General features: G+C 41.7%; 2 protein-coding genes across 9 annotated transcripts in view; one reads left to right on the forward strand and one right to left on the reverse strand.

Moving 5' to 3' along the window:
* Window positions 1–19,723, reverse strand: part of cep70 (centrosomal protein 70) — a 77,225-nt gene extending 57,502 nt beyond the window's left edge. For 2 of the 6 annotated variants that reach the window (XM_067987294.1, XM_067987299.1), the window contains exons 1-5: window positions 19,410–19,522; window positions 12,598–12,672; window positions 12,266–12,291; window positions 893–992; window positions 188–311 (exon numbers count right to left, since the gene is read on the reverse strand). In XM_067987294.1, the coding sequence (XP_067843395.1) occupies window positions 188–311; window positions 893–992; window positions 12,266–12,291; window positions 12,598–12,628 (281 nt within the window). In that variant the 5' untranslated portion in view covers window positions 12,629–12,672; window positions 19,410–19,522. Of the gene's footprint in view, window positions 1–187; window positions 312–892; window positions 993–2,881; window positions 3,054–12,265; window positions 12,292–12,597; window positions 12,743–19,409; window positions 19,523–19,683 lie in introns of those variants that run through there. The other 4 variants (XM_067987300.1, XM_067987298.1, XM_067987296.1 and 1 more) reach the window with 4 other exon arrangements.
* A 177-nt stretch (window positions 19,724–19,900) lies between these two features.
* faima (Fas apoptotic inhibitory molecule a) overlaps window positions 19,901–22,810 on the forward strand; it is a 43,529-nt gene continuing 40,619 nt past the window's right edge. For 2 of the 3 annotated variants that reach the window (XM_067987308.1, XM_067987305.1), the window contains exon 1: window positions 19,901–20,164. The gene's annotated coding sequence lies outside the window, so the exon portion shown is untranslated. The remainder of the gene's footprint in view (window positions 20,165–22,810) is intronic. The other variant, XM_067987307.1, reaches the window with a different exon arrangement.

Below are 22,810 nucleotides of genomic sequence, written 5' to 3' on the forward strand. Positions count from 1 at the left end.
CGATTTATTAATGCGAGTTATGATCACAGACCAGTCAACATTACCTCATCACTATAGTATTATAATATTACAGGCAGATAGATAAGCTGGTATGGTTGTTTGTATTAGTAAATACACAGTATTTACAAAAAGGTTTGATTTTAACAGTTCATTTTTGTTTGGTGAAAAAGTCGTGCGGCTGCTTTACTTCAGTTCCTTGTTAGACTGGATAAGATCCCAGATTAATGCTTGACGTCGCTCTGTGTCTTTCATTAGAGTCTTCACCACCTCTCTGATATCCACGGCTGACTGTTTGTCCAGAAGAACCACATCTATGATAGTTTAAAAAGGTGTAATTAGCTTGACTTAAAAATCCTTATAGGAAAACAGAACAATGGCTACCTCAAGTCATTAGTAGTTTATAAATTTTAAAACTTGAGAGTACGTGCAGGCTAAATGTTGCCACTCTCACGTACAAATGTGAAACAATTGTAACAGATGTTCTCTGCATTTTCCAATCAATACCTTAAGACGCCTCCTTGGGATACACAAAGCCACTGATGTTCTTCACACAATCATACAAAACTCCTACTATTGCTCAATCTTGCAAGAAAACAATAGGTTTAACATCAGCAAGGAGCAGTTTCAGCATCACATCAACTCTAAACTTGGTATAAATTGGGTGTGATGGCCCAAACAGCCTCCAAAGCAAGATTCCTTCTTCCAGGATTGCTCCACTGTGAAGTCGTGCCCGGACACCAGATTTAGATTACTTTAACACAATTATTGCACCATTGATGCTTAGCAAAACAGCTTTATCTGCTGCTACAGTTGTAATGTAAATACACCCTAAACGTGAATTGAACACTAACAGGCCAGTAGAGTAGCTTGCTGGATTCATCAGCTTGTTTACCTCTCAGGTTTTTACTTGTTTGTGGGTCTGCAAGCTTTACTGGTTTGAAGCCATGGTGCTGAAGAAGCTTATTTAGGATGTCCCACTCTGCTTGTTCATGCTGGAGGGGTGAAATACAATAATCAGTCAATGAAAGGTTTTTTAAAAAAATGTAGGAAGACACACTATAAAATACAGTGGATTCCTTTGTATGCTCCATTTGAATATGAACACAGTATAAATTCAATATTTATTGTCACTTACAACTTTAATCAAATACTTGTCAAAGTAGCAAATTAAAAGTATATGTAATATTAAAGACCACACAAATTCATCTAAAGTTTTTTTTTAAAAAAGCACATTAACACAAGGATTGTAAGCAGAAATACAATTATTATAAATATGTTTTTAAAATGTGTCACCTACGACTTCATATTGGACATACTTTTAAGAAGGAAAGATGAACTGGAATAAGATCGAAGAGATGGCACAGAATAATAGTAAGTTTGGAGACGTATCTTGATACTAGGAAGGATACTGTCAAGATCAGTAATCTTGTTTTAGTCCAGACAGCAGAGTTTCCAGCAGACTTGACAGGGATAAAATTTGATGTTGGTCATAATGGTCTAACGAAATGAAACAATGCAAGTAGGTTCGGCGCAAAGATCATTCAGATTAATGGAGAAAAGTGAGCCAAAAAACATCCGATTTTTCTAAGAGTTAGCAAATGTACCATCAAAACAACTGAAGTGGGAAGGCGAATTCAAGGGAGTCATGACACTCCTTTGGCAAAGGATCAGAAAGAATGGCTACGGAAGAGGCAGACATCAGTAGTTGATGCTTTTCTTCCCTCTATATATCAGACACCACTTCAGACAATACACTGAGTCAGAAGATCATGGGTTCAAGCCCCACTCCAGAGACTTAAGCACATAATCTAGGCTGACACTCCAGTGCTGTACTGAGGGAGAGCTGCACTGTCTGAGGTGCTGTCTTTCAAATGAGACATCAAACCTGCCCTCTCAGGTGGACGTAGAAGATCCCATGGCACTATTCGAAGAGGAACAGAAGAGTCCTAGCCAACGTTTAGCCCTTAACTAACATCACTAAAAAACAGATTATCTGGTCATTACCATTTGTGGGACCTTGCTGTGCGCAAACTGGCTGCCATTTTTCTACATTATAACAGTCACTACACTTCAAAAATACTTCATTGGCTGTAAAGTGTTTGGGACGTCCTGAGGTTGTGAAAGGCACTATATAAATGCAAGTTCTTTCTTTTCTTTTACATACTTTGTTTTGCTGTACATCACATTTTTAAAAAAAAATAAACACACTTGACTGGCATAAACCCATATTTAAATTAGAGGAGAAAAACAGATTGACCTACATTTGTTTTTGTGGCCATTCAAATTTTATATTTGTGGGACGTTCTGTGAATTATGCCAAGACAGCTTGATACTAAAATAAGCCTAATGCTTAAGCACTAGTTGTCAAAAGTAAATCATTCTTGTAAATTCTCTTTCTGAAGGACTAGTTTCAACTTTTATTTCAATTGCACTGTAGGTACCTGCACACTACTGAATACATCCAGTGTGAAATGTGTGGTTCTCACTCTGCCAGCTACACTAGTGTAAACAACCCAGAGGTTTAGGAAGTTGATGGCATTTGAGCTCATGAGTTCCTACGGCCCCTACTACTGTAGAGTGCAATGCCCCATTACATGGAAACTTTCTAAAAGTCTCCAAAGCTTCATTAAGCTTCTCTGATACTGTCCTGAAACGGCTCCGCAAATCAGATTGTAAACGATGTAGTGAATTCACCCCCGGGTCCACCCCCAGCCTCTGGTGAGGCCATGAAACAAAGGACAGCAACATATGGTCCGAGGAGACAAACCTCTAACAAATTAGACTTAATAGTAATGCAAAGCACTTTTAGAGAATGCGATTTTAGATTTGCTTCCTGCAAGAACGACTCCCTATTATTCCAATCTCAAATGGAGAAGCTCACCTTTTTGTGAAAGATTATTTCCACTTTTCTGGTGAATTAGCAACTAGAAGGCATATATTTAAGATCACTGAAACAATGGAGGAAGAAGTTGTCATTGGCCTTTGTTATATAGTAATGTTTTCTGGGATTTTTGTTTTTGCATATCGCACATCCAGGCCACCTTGCATCCAATCTAGATGAAAATAACACAATCATGGAACAAAAAGCAAAATACTGCAGATGCTGGGCATCTGATATAAAAACAGATAATGCTGGGAACACTCAGCAGGTCAGCAGCATCCATGGATAGAAGGTATGGTTAGCATTTTAGGTCTATGATCCTTTGTCTGATCCTCTGTCCAAGCTGCTGCCTGACATTGAGTGTTTCCAGCATCAAGAATGATTACTTATTAATTAATGACACTCAGTCATTCAGATTTTAAAAATATAAAATCCACTTTGATGTGTCACCTTTATAAATAAACAGTTTCATACTTTTAAATGGGTTTCTGATCTGTCAGTATCATTGACCATAAGTGTTAAAAGGGATGTAGGAAAAATTGAGGGAAAAACAGGAAAATTATGAAGAACAAATAACCATGAAGAAAACTGCAAGAAACTTTAGGAAGATAAATCAATAAATTTGATAGGGGGATATCAGATAACATTTAATGTGAAGAAATATGAGGTAATACATTTTGGGAGGAATACAGAAAGGAAATATACACTAAACATTTTAAAATGAGAGCAGAGAGACTTGGGGTTCAGATATCAAAACGTTTAAAGCTGTAAAAAAAAAGTTTTCTAAATAGGGTCAAGAGTAAAAATTCAAAAATTTAATGCAAAACCTATACAAATTATTGATTAGACCAGTTAGAATACTGCATCCAGTTTGCGCGCCCTACTTTGGAAAGATGTCAGAGCCATAGAGGATGCAGAAGAAATTTACTACGGTGATGCCTGAGAAATACTTCAGTTATGAGGAGAGACAAGAGAAACTGGAACTTTTTTCCTTAGAACAAAGACGATTAAAAGGAAATCTGATCGAGGTAGTTAAAATTAACGGTTTAGATCAGGTAAATAATCGACAGCTACAGGTGAGGTGCCTGAAGATTGGAGGGTAGCAAATGTTGTGCCTTTGTTTAAGAAGGGCGGCAGGGAAAAGCCTGGGAACTACAGACCAGTGAGCCTGACATCTGTAGTGGGTAAGTTGTTAGAGGGTATTCTGAGAGACAGGATCTACGGGCGTTTGGAGAGGCAGGGACTGATTAGGAACAGTCAGCATGGTTTTGTGAGTGGAAAATCATGTCTCACAAATTTGATTGAGTTTTTTGAAGGGGTAACCAAGAAGATAGATGAGGGCTGTGCAGTAGACGTGGTCTACATGGACTTTAGCAAAGCCTTTGACAAGGTACCGCATGGCAGGTTGTTACCTAAGGTTAAATCTCACGGGATCCAAGGTGAGGTAGCCAATTGGATACAAAATTGGATTGACGGCAGAAGACAGAGGGTGGTTGTAGAGGGTTGTTTTTCAAACTGGAGGCCTGTGACCAGCGGTGTGCCTCAGGGATCGGTGCTGGGTCCGCTGTTATTTGTTATTTATATTAATGATTTGGATGAGAATTTAGGAGGCATGATTAGTAAGTTTGCAGATGACACCAAGATTGGTGGCATTGTGGACAGTGAAGAAGGTTATCTAGGATTGCAACGGGATCTTGATAAATTGGGCCAGTGGGCCGATGAATGGCAGATGGAGTTTAATTTAGATAAATGTGAGGTGATGCATTTTGGTAGATCGAATCGGGCCAGGACCAGGACCTACTCCGCTAATGGTAGGGCGTTGGGGAGAGTTATAGAACAAAGAGATCTAGGAGTACAGGTTCATAGCTCCTTGAAAGTGGAGTCACAGGTGGATAGGGTGGTGAAGAAGGCATTCAGCATGCTTGGTTTCATTGGTCAGAACATTGAATACAGGAGTTGGGATGTCTTGTTGAAGTTGTACAAGACATTAGTAAGGCCACACTTGGAATACCGTGTACAGTTCTGGTCACCCTATTATAGAAAGGATATTATTAAACTAGAAAGAGTGCAGAAAAGATTTACTAGGATGTTACCGGGACTTGATGGTTTGACTTATAGGGAGAGGTTAGACAGACTGAGACTTTTTTCCCTGGAGAGTAGGAGGTTAAGGGGTGATCTTATAGAAGTCTATAAAATAATGAGGGGCATAGATAAGGTAGATAGTCAAAATCTTTTCCCAAAGGTAGGGGAGTCTATAACGAAGGGACATAGATTTAAGGTGAGAGGGGAGAGATACAAAAGGGTCCAGAGGGGCAATTTTTTCACTCAAAGGTTGGTGAGTGTCTGGAACGAGCTGCCAGAGGCAGTAGTAGAGGCGGGTACAATTTTGTCTTTTAAAAAGCATTTGGACAGTTACATGGGTATAGAGGGATATGGGCCAAGTGCAGGCAACTGGGACTAGCTTAGTGGTATAAACTGGGCGACATGGACATGTTGGGCCGAAGGGCCTGTTTCCATGTTGTAAACTTCTATGATTCTATGAAATAAGGAAAACAGTATGCACTGGCTGATGAATCAGTAACTATAGGGTATAAATTTAGATGATTACCAAAACAACAAAGGGAAAGATTAGGAATTTTTAAAAAAATTACAGAGGATTATGACATGAAATGTCCGACCAGAAGCAGTAGTGATAGCAGAAATATTATAGCTTTTCAAAAGGAATATTTGAAAAAAAATGCAAAAGGATATAGGGAAAGAGTTGGGGAATGGGACTTAGTTGATAGCTCTCAGAGAGCTAGCACACTCAATGTGCTGACAGCCTCTATTATTGCTGTAAAATTCAATGATTCCTAACATTTCTCCTACCTTCACTCTGACAGTCTCTGAAAGTGGCAATTAAATTTGATAAAGAATGCGTGCTTGAAGCAGTGATTCGAACATCCATACCAATCACTGATCCATTAAATTATTTTCTAATTACACAGTATATCTGCTACATTTGCAATCAATAGTCGAACTGATTTATAAGGCACATGTTTATCTCCATTTATACAGTACTCTATTTATTCTTCACAACAACATTTTGCATTTATATAGCGCCTTTAACGTAGTAAAATGCATCGAGGCGCTTCACAGGAGCGATTTTCAAACAAAATTTGACACCGAACCACATCAGGAGATATTAGGACAGGTGATCAAAAGCTTGGTCAAGGAGGTAGGTTTTAAGTAGCATCTTAAAAGGAGGAGAGAGAGGCAGAGAGGTTTAGGGAAGAAATTCTAGAGCTTCGGGTGTAGGCAGCTGAAAGCACGGCCGCCAACGGTGGAACGAAGAAAATTGGGGATGCGCAAAAGGCCAGAATTAGAAGAGCGCAGAGATCTCTGAGGGTTGTAAGACTGGAGGAGGTTACAGAGATAGCGAGGGGTGACGCCATGGACTCTGAAAACGAGGCTAAAAATTTTAAAATCAGGACATTACTGGACCGGGAGGCAATGTAGGTCAGCGAGCACAGGATGATGGGTGAACAGGACTTGGTGTGAGTTAGGATATGGGCAGCAGAGTTTTGGAGGAACCCAAGTTTATTGAGAGTGCAATGTGGGGGGCTGGCCAGGAGAGTCGAGAGGTAACAACGGCATGGATAAGGGTTTCAGCAGCAGGTAATTTGAGGCGGGCGATGTTATGGAGGTGGAAATAGGTGGTCTTGGTGATGGAGAGGGCATGGGGTCAAATAGACGTCAAGATTGCAAACAGTCTGGTGTTTAATAGACATTTCACATGATGGAAAGACCACAATCTTCGCCATGGTTGCACCCAATGGCAGTCCACATCCAACTGGATGAATCATAGAAAGGTTACAGCACAGACGGACACCATTCGGCCCATCGAGTCTGCGCCGGCTCTATGCAAGAATAATCCAGCTAGTCCCACTCCCCCGCCCTTTCCCTGTAGCCCTGCAAATTTTTTCTTTTCAAGTACTTATCCAGTTCCTTTTTGAAGGCCATGATTGAATCAGCCTCTACCACCCCTTCGGGCAGTGCATTCCATGCCAGATCCTAACCACTCGCTGTGTAAAAAAGCTTTTCCTCATGTCATCTTTGGTTCTTTTGCCAGTCACCTTAAATCTATGCCCTCTGGTCCTTGACCCGTCCGCCAATGGGGACAGTTTCTCTATCTACTCTGCCTAGACCCTTCATGATTTTGAATACCTCTATCAAATCGCCTCACAACAGTCTCTGTTCCAATGATAACAACCCCAGCTTCTCCAGTCTATCCACGTAATTGAAGTCCCTCATCCCTGGAATCATTCTAGTAAATCTCTTCTGCACATCTTTCCTGAAGTGCAGTGCCCAGAACTGGACACAATACTCCAGTTGTGGCCGAACCAGTGTTTTATAAATGGAATGTGTAATTCTACAGGAAAGAATTGATCCCAGCAGTTTATTCACCACCCCATTCACTACTAGTGCTCCATCTACTGGTCTCACTGAGAATCAGCAAACTTCCCTCACTAGATGCCATGTATTTGAACTGAAACGCTCTAGGATTACTCGCCAATGTCGCTGGTTAAGTCAGTGGGTAGTTAGCCATAGGACTAGAAGAGTAGTTGGTTCAAACTCCAGTCTGACAAATTACCTAATCTCAGCCAGGTAGCTTTGGGGGGCCCTTTATATTGGACTCAGCTGCAGTATTTTCTTTGGGGGAGTTGGGGGAGGAGAAAAGAAAGGCAGAACACAAAAAAAAGAAACAGGGTTAGATCACCTAATTACTAACCAGCAACCCCTTCTGGGAATGTATTTGTGGATGGGACATTGGGAAAGTATAGGATTGGGCTTGGTTATGGTGTTCCCTCGTGGTTAAATAGCCTCCTGGCATGCATCATCCAGGCTCTCGCATGAAAAATGGCTATTTGGGCAAGATACCAATGATCACCAATGCCTGTAAAACCATATGTCTGCAAAAAGTTACAGCCTGAGAGGAGATAGAACAGGCAGGGGAAAACTGACGAAAGGGGAAAAAATATATCTCCAGGTTGAAGTCCATAAACTGCCTGAACCTGGTCAACATTAGATGTCAGATTTATGATCAAAAATTAAACACTGGTTGAAAACCTATTAAATTTATGGCACTGATTGTTTTCAGATAGATATACATTAAAATAGGTTACATGTTTAAGCCAAAATTAATACGGTTTATTGCAACAGTCTAAAAGTCACAGCTGGAAGCTGAAGAATTTTTTATTCCTCAATACAGAAATATGGTGCTAAATATAGGCTAGTACCAGATTTGAAGAATACAACATAGCTGCTTATGAGATCTTAGGCATTGAAGAAAAAGAAATTCAATTTAAGGCCATGTAGATTCACAGACTATAGCCCTCCCATGGGAAAGTTGTGATTAAATATTCTCTGACTGAAAGTAGTTATTTCTTTGTGCTTATCTTAAAATCGAAGTTTGAACCTCTCTTTCCAACTACATAGTATTCCGCTAAGGATGAAATCTGAGAATGATATTACACTGAAACACTAACAGGCAAATGCACTTGAGGATATGTTGTTTCAGATCATAAGGATATCTATATTATATACATTAATAGACTGTACCCAATACAATATAAAAATGGCTTCTGTGACTTTTACTGGGAAAGATTTTTTTGTGAAGAAGAAAATTCATAAACTTGGTTTGACATTGAAGTGCAGGGGAGATCAATATGCCTCTTTGAAAGCAGCCTCTTATCAGGTCTAGACAAGTCAGGCTTGTACTATGTTATTTTATATTAGTTGATCTTCCATAGCATTGCACACAAGTCCAACTGTAGTCTTCGGTTGAAGTGGGAGATAATTGGACGAAGGTGCTCAGACATAATTCAACTCTTATTTTAAGATTATATTTGGCTGTCATTTTTATATTTCTGTTATAAATTCCTATGGAAATTACCTACGTAATTTGTCACACTAATAACACCCTCCCAACCATGATGGTGCTGCAGTGCTTCCACTGGCAGGAGGCTATTATTCTAGCATGACAAGCTGACATATGAATTTATAATAGGAAAAAAATTGACAGGACATTTATACAAACCCAAGTTTTTTACGTATACACATACAAGTTTGCCACTACACAAGGAGATGCTATTGCTATCCCTAATGGCTGAACCATCAAAAATTAGCTGTGTTTCCAAGAAACTAACAAGGTGCACATGGTTATCTGTTGTGGGGAAATTGCTGGATAGGGTGACTGAACACCTTGAGAATTTTCAGGTAATCAGGGAGAGCCAGCATGGATTTGTGAAAGGTAGGTCGTGCCTGACAAACCTGATTGAATTTTTTGAAGAGGTGACTAAAGTAGTGGACAGGGGAATGTCAATGGATGTTATTTATATGGACTTCCAGAAGGCATTTGATAAGGTCCCACATAAGAGACTGTTAGCTAAGTTGGAAGCCCATGGAATAGAGGGAAAAGTACGGACTTGGTTAGGAAGTTGGCTGAGCGAAAGGCGACAGAGAGTAGGGATAATGGATAAGTATTCACATTGGCAGGATGTGACTAGTGGAGTCCCGCAGGGATCTGTCTTGGGGCCTCAATTATTCACAATATTTATTAATGACTTAGATGAAGGCATAGAAAGTCTCATATCTAAGTTTGCCGATGACACAAAGATTGGTGGCATTGTAAGCAGTGTAGATGAAAACATAAAATTACAAAGCGATATTGATAGATTAGGTGAATGGGCAAAATTGTGGCAAATGGAATTCAATGTAGACAAATGTGAGGTCATCCACTTTGGATCAAAAAAGGATAGAACAGGGTACTTTCTAAATGGTAAAAAGTTAAAAACTGTGGATGTCCAAAGGGACTTGGGGTTCAGGTACATAGTTCATTGAAGTGTCATGAACAGGTGCAGAAATTAATCAATAAGGCTAATGGAATGCTGGCCTTTATATCTGGAGGACTGGAGTACAAGGGGGCAGAAGTTATGCTGCAGCTATACAAAACCCTGGTTAGACCGCACCTGGAGTACTGTGAGCAGTTCTGGGCACCGCACCTTCGGAAGGACATGTTGGCCTTGGAGGGAGTGCAGCGTAGGTTTACTAGAATGATACCCGGACTTCAAGGGTTAAGTTACGAGGAGAGATTACACAAATTGGGGTTGTATTCTCCAGAGTTTCGAAGGTTATGGGGTGATCTGATCGAAGTTTATAAGATATTAAGGGGAACGGATAGGGTGGAGAGAGAGAGAAACTATTTCTGCTGGTTGGGGATTTTAGGAGTAGGGGGCACAGTCTAAAAATTAGAGCCAGACCTTTCAGGAGCGAGATTAGAAAACATTTCTAAACACAAACAGCAATTGATACTAGCTCAATTGCTAAATTTAAATCTGAGATAGATAGCTTTTTGGCAACCAAAGGTATTAAGGGATATGGGCCAAAGGCAGGTATATGGAGCTAGATCACAGATCAGCCATGATCTTATCAAATGGCGGAGCAGTCATGAGGGGCTGAATGGCCTACTCCTATGTTCCTATATCTCTTGTTATTGTTCTAATTCTGAAAACCAGTTCTGTGTCTAAAAGCAGTACAGGCTGGGAATGAATGATAACTACTGATGATTTCTTCAGTTCAGCTCCAGATTGTAATAGTGAGCCAAACCTCTCTGGCTCTTAGATCCAATTTACATTTATTACTTCAGTTAAACAATTCTGATTTAAAAAATTCCAAAAACCTCAAAACAGCTCCTGCTACAATCAGAACAGATTAGTGTACCTGTGAACATTAAGTAATGCATTGCTAGCTGATACATTCTCACTTCTGTAAAAATGTATTTCTTACAATAAACTCAAATTAGTAGTTTAGCTGCACCATCAGTCCGTGGTATTCTTCTACCAGGTGTACAGATTAAGAGTATATGCTGGCACCCTATATTTCCAGTGCATACCTCAACGATAAAAAGATTCATTGTCCACCCTTTGGCTCACTATCCCAGATATTTTGTACACATAGTTATGTTTCAGGAGGTGCAGACTTGCCTATGAAAATGACTAACAGACAGCACAATTATCAGCATTGTGAAGTAGCCTGAATTGTAATACAGATGATAACCATTTTCCAACAAAGCAATTTTTATGAAGTGCTTAAAGAGCTACAAAAGTCATCAGAAAAATGCTGGTACTATGTTTGTTAAGTTTACAAGAAATATTTGAGAGCTCTGAAGAGAATCATACTTATGTGCAGAGCTAAATGAATAACAGAGAGGAAGCACTATCCAATCTTCATATAGTTGAAATTTATTTTAAAAACCCTTGAAGAGTCAATGGTTATGTCAAAATATTCCACATCGAAATTTCAAGAAGCAAATTAAAATAATTACGCCAAATTGTACTGAATTTGCAAGATCCAAAACAGAATATTCAATTGCTATGCCTCAAAGTATTCGTAAGAACATTAGAAATAGGAGCAGTCGTAGGCCACACTGCCCAGCCATTCAATAAGATCATGGCTGATCTTCTACCTCAACTCCACTTTCCCGCCCTATCCCCATAACCCTTGATTCCCTTAGTGTCCAAAAATCTATCAAATCTCAGTCTTGAATATACTCAACAACTGAGCACCACAGCCCTCTAGGGTACTACCCTCTGAGTGAAGAAACTTTACCTCATCTCAGTCCTAAATGGTCAGCCCCATATCTTGAGACAGTGACTCCTAGTTCTAGACTCTCCAGCCAGGGGAAGCAGCCCCCTACCCTATCAAATCCTCTAAGAATTTTATACGTTTCAATGAGATCACCTCTCATTCTTCTGAACTCCTGAGAATATAGGTCCATTTTACTCAATCTCACCTCATAGGACAACCCACACATCCCAGGAATCAATCTAGTGAACCTTCATTGTACCCCCTCTAAAGGCAAGTATAGCCTTCCTTAGGGAAGGAGACCAAAACTGTATACAGTACTCCAGGTGTGGTCTCACCCAAGCCCTATATAATTGCAACAAGATCTCCTTACTCTTCTATGCAACGCCTTTGCAATACTATTTGCCTTCCTAATTGCTTGCTGTACCTGCATGTTAATTTTGTGTTTCCTGTACAAGGATACCCAAATCCCTCTGACTACCAACATTTCTTAGTTTCTCACCTTTAAAAAAATATTCTGCTTTTCTATTCTTCCTATCAAAGTGGATAATTTCACATTTTCCCATATTATACTCCATCTGCCACCTTCACAAAAGTATTAAGTACATTAAACTTTTACTGTGAAGCCTTCATCTGCAATATTTACATCTGAATTAAAATAATTTGTGTGATAGGATAACAAATTGAAATACTAGAAAGTGATACTTTATCATCTGTACTCGAAACAATTCTAATCATTAATATTTAAACAGCACTTACCTGTCCCAAATTATCTTTAGCCTCCCCTGCAATAAGAAACAAAATGTCACATATGCCGAATGTAACTCAATCTTCCCACCTCCCTTGAAGTGTGGAGTTGGCAACTAAATGGTCAAGACCATTTACAACAGTATAAAATTCATCCCTCAGGATGAGCCACTGTGTTTGTTACTTAACCGTACAATTTTTATGCAGTTGTGGTATTCTATGAATCTCTTGGCTTCAACTCACTGACTTTTCCTTTTAAATAAAACACTCAAGTTTGGGGAAAATTCAAGCAAGCAGTTTAAAAAAAATCTTGATGCTGAATAAATCAAAAGGTAAAATTGTACCTGAGGTAAAGTGGCTACAGGTGGAGCTCATCTCATTGTCATTGCTTTGAGGGTCTAGGAGCTTTGTTCTTTTATCTGCCAACAGAATGGATTGGTGACCAACAATCAGCTGAGTTATTTTGCCTTCCTGTACTTCCCTTTATGGCTAAAAAAAGTGTCAATAAAGAATGGTATAAACACTTCAGTGGTCAGTAGTGGCAAAAGTGTCAAAAGTATACTCAACATCTAGGAATGCACACTTAGTTAAAAGCTGTATGTTCCAATAGAAAATGCTTATCCCGAAGGATTACCCATCAGGTCATAAATTCTCTCTTGTAACCTGTCCAGGAGTGCGCGAGAGATGCTAGACCATTCCCAGATATGGGAGTAGCAATTAAGTTTTGGACAGCCTTCAGTTTTATAGATAATTTTGAACTGAGAGGGGGTGAAAAAAATGCATTTGGTACAAAAAAAAGAGGCAACCAAACATCTTGGAGACAGCTATAGCAATGGAGATGTGATTCCAGTGATCAGAACCGATCATAAGGTCAAGCATATCAAAACATAAACGACAAAGGCCAATGGTGGTAGCCACTGGTTAGAATTTCCAAAAGTCATTAAGTGACTGAAGAAATGAAAGAAACTGAAGAATTAGAAGAAACAAGATTTTCATCAACCTAGTGGCAGGTACAAAGGAGAAGATATAGCAATCCAGCCATTACAGTGCAATAGACTGAAGGTTGCAAGCACTCAGAACATGCATTGAGAAAAAGTCGATGAATGCAGAGTGAAATCATAAGCAAAAGAGTAGATCAGATTGATGAATGGAGATGACACATGAATGAGGAACAGGAGGAGAGAAAACAGAGCTCTAGGAATTAATGGAAAAAGCCAGAAGGTGAGCGAAACGAGTTGGCTACAAACACAGTTTTGGTGGGACGCCATAGGATGATCACTTGTTCATAATAGGGAAAGTGCCAGACCAAAAGCTTTGCATCTGTCCCAAGATATCAGCCCAGAATTTGCTGTCAAAGTTGAGGTGAGACTAATGGTGCTCGCTGTTATTTATGTGCAAATGCTACAGCAACTTCAGGTAAGGGCAGATGTGTGGTTAAACATGGAAATCCAAAGTTGCCGTCCAAGTTGTGCCGCTCTGCCGTTAGCTTTGCGAAAACGGCATCTCACTGTCTGCCTCACCACTGAAACGCACTGAATGGCGTGAAGAACTAAACGTACCACAAAGTTAAGTCTTGTCCATTTCAGTCTAAGTACGCTTCTAACAACGTGATAAGCGTTAACTGCTGCCAGTCCATCCCTCTAGCACTAAAAATTAACTATTACAAGTGAGGGGTCTCATTCCATCAGGTTTTAATTGTTGGAGAATTTTTTTCACTTTTCCTTTGTCTCTTTCTTCTCTCTTAATCCAATCTTTCTTTCCCTCTCTTTCTATACCCAATTTGATATTGAATTCACCCATTCTATCTTATGCTTCCTTTTCAGCTGTTAATTTAACAATCCTTTAATCTCATTGGTTAAAGAGATACACAGTTGCTTGCCTTGTTTGCTTAGATCCCAGATGCCTGGTTTACCTCGCTGCGATGTTTCCATCTTGCATTTCCAGCAACTTGCAGCACAAAATATCGAGATTAAATTAACTAACGGCAGATGCCCTGCTACAGTAAATTCTGGGCCAATGACAAATGATTCACCAACGTACTCAGGATCAATATTACGAAGGTGTATCAAATAGGAAAAAAGGTGATAAGACTAATTCAGAACTTTTAAGGTGAATAATTGAAAGTTAACAGGTTTCATAACTTCAGAATGGTAGTATCACTGTAATTAGAAAAAAATAGGGTAAATACAGGTGAATTTCTAAAGATGGAAATGACAGTGACACAATTTACATCAGTGCACATCCATTTGTTGAACTGCTTCCCATGCATTATAAATGCTTTTTAATGAAGACAGAACCTCATTATCTCAGTATTCAGATGGTATCTGAAAACTGAGAAGCACCAGACATCAAAAATTGGCAAAGCTGAGATTGTGAAAGTTACTGAAACGGAAATAATCAGAAGTACTCCTGAACAGTTTTACTATTCCTATAAGTATAACTAACAATTCCTAACCAATCAATGTACACATTGCTCCTTAACATAGGTGAACCAAGACAGCAGCTTCAGGTCAGGTCTTTCAATCTGAAGAAAATGTTTTAAGAATGAAGACTTCTCCAAGTGCCAACAGTGCAACTGAATTTGCTGCAGATTCACAGTTTACTTTCAGTCCCAGAAGCTTTGGCTCAAAACAAATTGTTATTTGATTCAAATATACTGTACCAATAAATTAATACAGTAGGTTTATGCATATTTTGTTTAAATGCAGGTGTTTTCTCAGAAATCATTCAATGGTTACAGCGCAGAAGGCCGCCATTCGGCCCACGTCGGCTATTTGCAAGAGCAATCCATCTAGTCCAATTACCCCGCTCTTTCCCGGTAGATCTGCAAATTTTTTCCCTTTTTGAAAGCCACGTTTGGATCTGCTTCCACCACCATGTTAGGCAGCGCATTCCAGATCATAACTACCCACTGCGTAAAAAAGTTTTTCTCTCATGTCACCTTTGGTTCTTTTGCCAATCACCTTAAATCTGTGTCCTCTGGTTCTCGACCCTTTCACCAATGGGAACAGTTTCTCTTCATTTACTTTATCTCAACCCCTCATGATTTTGAACACTTCTATCAAATCTCCACTTAACCTTCTCTGCTCTAAGAAGTACAACCCCAGCTTCTCCAATCTATCCACGTAACTGAAGTCCCTCATCCCTGGAACCATTCTAGTAAATCTTTTCTGCACCTTCTCGAAGGCCTTCACATTCTTCCTACAGTGCAGTGCCCAGAATTGGATACAATACTCCAGTTGTGGCCGAACCAGTGTTTTACAAAAGATTCAGCATAACTTCCTTGCATCCCATCCGGACCGGGTGACTTACCTACTTTAAGTACAGCTAGCCTTTCTAGTACCTTCTCTATCAATTTTTAGCCCATCCAGTATATCAACTACCTCCTCTTTTACTGTGACTTTGGCAGCACCTTCTTCCTTGGTAAAAACAGATGCAAAGTACTCATTTAGTACCTCAGCTATGCCCTGTGCCTCCGTGCGTAGATCTCTTTTTTGGTCCCTAATCAGCCCTACCCCGCCACTATTTATATGCTGACAGAAGACTTTTGGATTCCCTTTTATGTTATCCGCCAGTCTATTCTCATAGTCTCTCTTTGCCCCTCTTTATTTCCTTTTTCACTTCTCCTCTGTACTCCAGATCACGAACCCACTCAGGTCCACATACAACTCGGATTACGCTGAGAGACTCTGCCGCCGTACCTCTCGCACACTCCGCAACCATCTCATACACCTACTCTACAGCAGACGCCACAACTTCAAAACCAAGATAGAGTCCATACTCTCAACCTGTACTCAGGACACAGCAGACCAGCTACGTTATACCGCCAAACAGACGAGGCAACGGAACTACGCTGCCTACATGAAAACCAAGAGCAGGAAGCTTGAGAAACTCGGCATCACCACCAGCATCGACCAAGCTTCCCCTGGTACCACGGTTGCAACCACAGGGAAGTCCATCGTCAATTTGTCCGACCACTTTGTCGAAGTTCTCAGCCGAGGGCTCAATTTCTGCCCCACTACCAAAATGGACCCCACTAGTCTCGCGGCGGACACAGAGGAATTCATCAGGAGAATGAGGCTCCGGGAATTCTACCACAAACCCCAAGATTTCAGCAGCGAACCCAATGAGACAATCGACGATCCGGAACAGCAGACAGAGGGATCCGCGGTACAGCAACCGAAGAGGAAAGAGTCAAACTGGACTCCTCCGGAGGGTCGCTGCCCTCAACTGGACATGTATGCTCAAGCTGTCAGGAAATGCGTTAATGCCAGATTCATCAGCTGCACTCAGAAGACAGTCCAGAATGTCACCCGAGCACAACGCAACGCCATCAACGCTCTCAAGACCAACCGCAACATCGTCATCAAACCAGCGGACAAAGGAGGAGCCATAGTCATACAGAACAGAACGGACTATTGCAAAGAAGCATACCGACAACTGGACAACCAGGAACACTACAGACGGTTACCCGCAGATCCGACCAAAGAACACACCCACCAGCTCAACAAACTGATCAAGACCTTCGATCCAGACCTTCAAAGCATCCTACGCACTCTCATCCCACGTACTCCCCGCGTGGGAGACTTCTACTGCCTCCCAAAGATACACAAAGCCAACACACCCGGACGTCCTATCGTATCAGGCAACGGAACCCTATGTGAGAACCTCTCTGGATACATCGAGGGCATCCTGAAACCCATCGTACAGGGAACCCCCAGCTTCTGTCGCGACACTACAGACTTCCTACAAAAACTCAGTACCCACGGACCAGTTGAACCAGGAACACTTCTCACCACGATGGACGTCTCGGCACTCTACACCAGTATCCCCCACGATGACGGCGTCGCTGTGACAGCATCAATACTCAACACCAACAACAGCCAATCTCCGGACGCCATCCTACAACTCATCCGCTTCATCCTGGATCACAATGTCTTCACCTTCGATAACCAGTTCTTTACCCAAACACACGGAACAGCCATGGGGACCAAATTCGCACCCCAATACGCCAACATTTTCATGCACAAGTTCGAGCAGGACTTCTTCACTGCACAAGACCTCCAACCAACACTATACACCAGATACATCGACGACATTTTCTTCCTATGGACCCACGGCAAGGAATCACTAAAGAGACTACACGATAACATCAACAAGTTCCATCCCACCATCAAGCTCACCATGGACTACTCCTCAGAATCAGTTTCTTTCTTGGACACACGAATCTCCATCAAAGACGGGCACCTCAGCACCTCACTCTACCGCAAGCCCACGGACAACCTCACGATGCTCCACTTTTCCAGCTTCCACCCTAACCACGTCAAAGAGGCCATCCCCTATGGACAGGCCCTGCGAATACACAGGGTCTGCTCAGAGGAGGAGGAACGCGATGGACACCTACAGACGCTGAAAGACGCCCTAGTAAGAACGGGATATGACGCTCGACTCATCGATCGACAGTTCCGAAGGGCCACAGCAAAAAATCGCATAGACCTCCTCAGGAGACTAACACGGGACGCAACCAACAGAGTACCCTTTGTCGTCCAGTACTTCCCCGGAGCGGAGAAACTACGCCATGTTCTCCGCAGCCTTCAACGTGTCATCAATGAGGACAAACACCTCGCTATGGCCATCCCCACACCTCCACTACTCGCCTTTAAACAGCCACCCAACCTCAAACAGACCATCGCTCGCAGCAAATTACCTAGCTTTCAAGAGAACAGCGTCCACGACACCACACAACCCTGCCACGGTAACCTCTGCAAGACATGCCAGATCATCGACACAGATACCACCATCACACGAGAGGACACCACCCACCAGGTGCATGGTTCATACTCCTGTGACTCGGCCAACGTTGTCTACCTCATACGTTGCAGGAAAGGATGCCCCTGAGCATGGTACATTGGCGAGACCATGCAGACGCTGCGACAACGGATGAACGGACACCGCGCAACAATCGCCAAACAGGAGGGTTCCCTCCCAGTCGGGGAACACTTCAGCAGTCATGGACATTCATCCACCGACCTTCGGGTAAGCGTACTCCAAGGCGGCCTTCGAGACACACGACAACGCAAAATCGTCGAGCAGAAATTGATAGCCAAGTTCCGCACCCATGAGGACGGCCTCAACCGGGATCTTGGGTTCATGTCACGCTACACGTTACCCCACTAGCGAACAAATGTTATCTGTTTTTAATATAACGGGTCAGTTGCTGTCTTTTCTATGTTTCTACCTCTCTATCTCTGTTTTTTTTTGTTTATTGTTTTTTTTGGTGATTTGTATATTCTGAGACCTGGCAGGTAACACCTGTCTGTCTGCACACTGATTGCCTTGGCAACGGGCAGTTGAAAAAACTGTCTGTAATCACCAAGCATTGTTCTGTGAATTATAAATGCGATTTCATTTCGAGGATTGCATTTTCACATCGTTCACCTGAGGAAGGAGGTAGCCTCCGAAAGCTTGTGAATTTAAAATAAAATTGCTGGACTATAACTTGGTGTTGTAAAATTGTTTACAATTGTCAACCCCAGTCCATCACCGGCATCTCCACATCATTATCAACCTGACATCTGTCATACACCCCCTTTTTCTGCTTCATCTTACTCTTTATCTCTTTCGTCATCCAGGGAGCTCTGGTTTTGGTTGCCCTACCTTTCCCCCTCTCGGAATGTACCTAGACTGCACCCGAACCATCTCCTCTTTAAAGGCCGCCCATTGTCCGATCACAGTTTTGCCTACCAAGCTTTGATTCCAATTTACCCTGGCGCTAGAAATGACAAATAATAATGATGAATTGTCAGGTCCGAACATAATCTTAAACTAAAAGTGGCACGAGGCAGAAATAGCCGTGTCAGTTAAGCAAAATCATATCAGATAGACATGAGACCAAACAAGAGTCTGCACGCACAGAAATAAAAACTGAAAATGCTGGAAACATTCAATAAGTCAAGCAGCATCTGTGAAGAGAGAGTGTGTGTGTGTGTCCCCACCGTGAAACCTTCGATAAATTACCACCTCACTCTTCACTCCCAACTACCCCTAATTGTGTCCAACTGCAAGTGGCCCCGTGTAGAAAACTCTTTGTCACTAAAAGCAGTCAGTGCTAGAAAATAACGCCGTCTAATACCCCCGGGGTTCATACTGTACTTACCTTCTCAAGGCTGCAGCAACAGCAACTTCACTAGCCCGTTCTGTTAGCTACTAAACAACAAATGCCGCACAGCAGAACCAGTAACACCCTGCCGGAGGACGACGGGCCCGAGCAGCGCGGTCACGCTGCATGGGGAGGGGGGAACCTACCACCAGGCAACAGGGCAGCTGTTCAATCCGACATTAACAGAAAATTAAAAGCGGATGTCAATAATGCGGCGCATGGTGTTACTATCTGCGGTAATTAGAATAATCAGGGAACTGTATGTACTCACTGCTTATGTTTCTTTAACATTCCCAACGGTGCCATTCATCTTATCATCCTCCCCCCCCCCCCCAGTTCAGTCCCGTTGCTAACGTCCCATTCCGAGCGTCGACATTAACACTCCGGCAAAAGAAGCCGTTCCACAAATACAAATGAGCCAATCAAATCATTCCGATCAGCGGCGCGGGTGGTCGCGGGCGTGTTCTCGCGGGATTTGGGCTGCGGGATTTTCTCAGCGGCTTCCATTAACTCGCCGCAGATGAGAAGAAAAGAAAAAGATGTCAGTGCGTGTGTGCCCGTGGTGGCGGTGACGGCCTGCGGTTACTGACGGACGTGGCAAATGCAAAGCCATAAGGGATCTGGGGGTCTCGCTTTGATATTTATGTGAAGAGCACGGTCTTTTGTCGCTAAGAAGATAGTGGCCGGACGTTGCCATAGTTACAGATCGGAGCTCGTCAGACGCTCGTAACCCGAGGCAGAGGTGCGCGAAGGTAGTAAATAACCGCCGGCATCTAATTCTCATTTCGGAACACTGCGATTGTAGGCGTGTTTTAGATTAAACCTTTGCTCTCATTTTGTTTACCATTCCTATCACGCAATCATATTCTGATTCACGGCCGTACTTGGGTTGATTTTTATAACCGTTTAACTGCCGTATAAGATTTCGTTGTAACGTTCCCTTCTAAAATGATGGAATTCAAAGATTGGTTTCATTTATTATGATGCTGTACCAATACGCTGTAGTTTTAATCGTATCTAGTTTTTATTCCTGTCTGAGATACGGTCGGTAAGTATTGATTTGCCACATTGCTGTGAACGCTGTGGAATACATTCGCCCAAAACAATGATCTGCCACATTAATAAAGTATTAGGAGAGCCTTATGTGATCCGTTCTAAAAATATGGATCTATTTTCCCAGACTGCAATATATTGGAATCGATTTAAGAAAAAACTAACATTTGATTCACGGCAGATGAATGAAATTCGTCATTTCTGCCACAATTGCGTTACTGTTGAAACTTGTTAATTTAAAATGCCAAGTAAAACGCAAACTTCTAATATAATATTTCAACAGCAAATAGTTGATCGTGGTTGGAATTGTCTTTCTTCATTTTATCCAATCTAGTTGTATTTTGTATTTGCTTTGTTGAATCAGTCTAATGCGTAGGCCATGACAATAAAACTACATATAACCAAACTTGTGTACAACCTAGTTAACGAAAGGATTTAATTATGGTTTCTGAGCAAAATTTATGTGCAGAAAGAAGAATGTTGTCAGTTTTATTTTGTGGGAAACTTATGACCATTAAAGGGCACTGCTATTCACAACATGTAAACAATTTTACAACACCAAGTTATAGTCCAACGATTTTATTTGAAATCGACAAGCTTTCGGAGGCTTCCTCCTTCCTCAGGTAAACCACAGCAATGTGGCAAATTAAATTAACAAGCCTCCGAAAGCTTGTCGATTTCAAATAAAATCGTTGGACTATAACTTGGTGTTGTAAAATTGTTTACAATTGTCAACCCCAGTCCATCACCGGCATCTCCACATCATTCACAACATGGTCAAGGGTTTTAAAACTTAACATGAGGGGAATTGCAAATGCGTGTGCATCTATATGTTGATTCAACTGTCTGTCGGTTCAACTGTATGTGATCTGGTATCAACAAATGGGGTGCCAAGTGTGAAAGACCAATGATAATAAGTGCCCAGGGTGCATTTAGGATTTTAAATCCCATTTAATAAAGAAGGCCCACCATCACCTTCTCAAGGGCAATTAGGAATGGGCAATAAATGCTGGCCTTGCCACCGACGTCCACATCCCGAGAATGAATCAGGGGAAAAAATGGTCTTCTGCAGGAGCAATAGATTATGTTAATGCATAGGCACTAGTGCAATATCTTAATACACCTTATCACTGATGTGACAAAGATTTAAGCAATCTCAAAACTTAGCTGCAGTTATTACATTCCTCAGCATGGAAAATATCCCAAGTATTGCGTACTTTGGGTGGAAGCGTCCTGTAACTGGCGGAATAGGAAAAGTCATTGAAACATAGAAGGAGACCATGCTCACCGATTATGTCAGTGTCAGCTCTTTGCTAGAGCAACTCAAAGCTAAGCCTACTGCCTTGCTCTCTTCCCCATATCCCTTCCCGAACTTCAGTTGCTTCAAATATTTATCCAATTTCCCCCTAAAAGATGTAACGGTCTCTGCCTCAGCCACTTCCTGTAGCAAAGCATTTCATGCTCCAACAGCTTTCTGCATAAAGCTTAGTGTCAATTTTAAATTGATATTCTCTTGTTACTGACACCCCAACCAGAAGAAATAGGTTTTACCAAATCACTCTATGAAAACCCTTCATGGTTTTAAAAACCTCAATGAAACGTCCTCTTGGCCATCTCTGCTTTAGGGGAAGTAGATCCAGGAACTTAAGTTTCTTCTTATAACTATAGTTTTCTATCCCTGGTAGCCCCACCTGGTGCAGAGTTATCCATTAGAAATTGCTGACCTGGAGTACTGTGTACAGTTTTGGTCTGCTTACCTAACGAAGAATGTACTTGCCTGAAAGAGGGGTGCAACGAAGGTTCACTAGATTGATTCCTAGGATGAGAGGGTTGTCCTATGAGGAGAGATTGAGTAGAATGGGCCTACATTCTCTAGAATTTAGAAGAATGAGAGGTGATCTTATTGAAATGTATAAAATTCTTAGAGGGCTTGGCAGGATGGATGCTGAGAGGCTGTTTCCCCTAGCTGGAGAGTCTAGAACTAGGGGTCATAGTCTCAAGATATGGGGTCAGCCATTTAGGATCGATAGGAGGAAAAATGTCTTCACTCAGCGCGTTGTGAATCTTTGGAATTCTCTACCCCAGAGGGCCTAGGATGCTTAGTTGTTGAGTATATTCGAGACTGAGATCGACAGATTTTTGGACACTAAGGGAATCAAGAGATATGGGGATAGGGCGGGAAAGTGGAGTTGAGGTAGAAGATCAGCCATGATCTTATTGAATGGCAGAGCAGGCTCCATGGGCCGTATGGCCTACTCCTGCTCCTATTTCTTATGTTCTTAAGACTAGCCACAGATGTGGCAACAATGACACCGTTTTTGCCACATGCACCAATTTTGGTAGAT

This window comes from Heptranchias perlo, chromosome 7, assembly GCF_035084215.1.
Source record: "Heptranchias perlo isolate sHepPer1 chromosome 7, sHepPer1.hap1, whole genome shotgun sequence".
Taxonomy (NCBI): Eukaryota; Metazoa; Chordata; class Chondrichthyes; order Hexanchiformes; family Hexanchidae; genus Heptranchias; species Heptranchias perlo.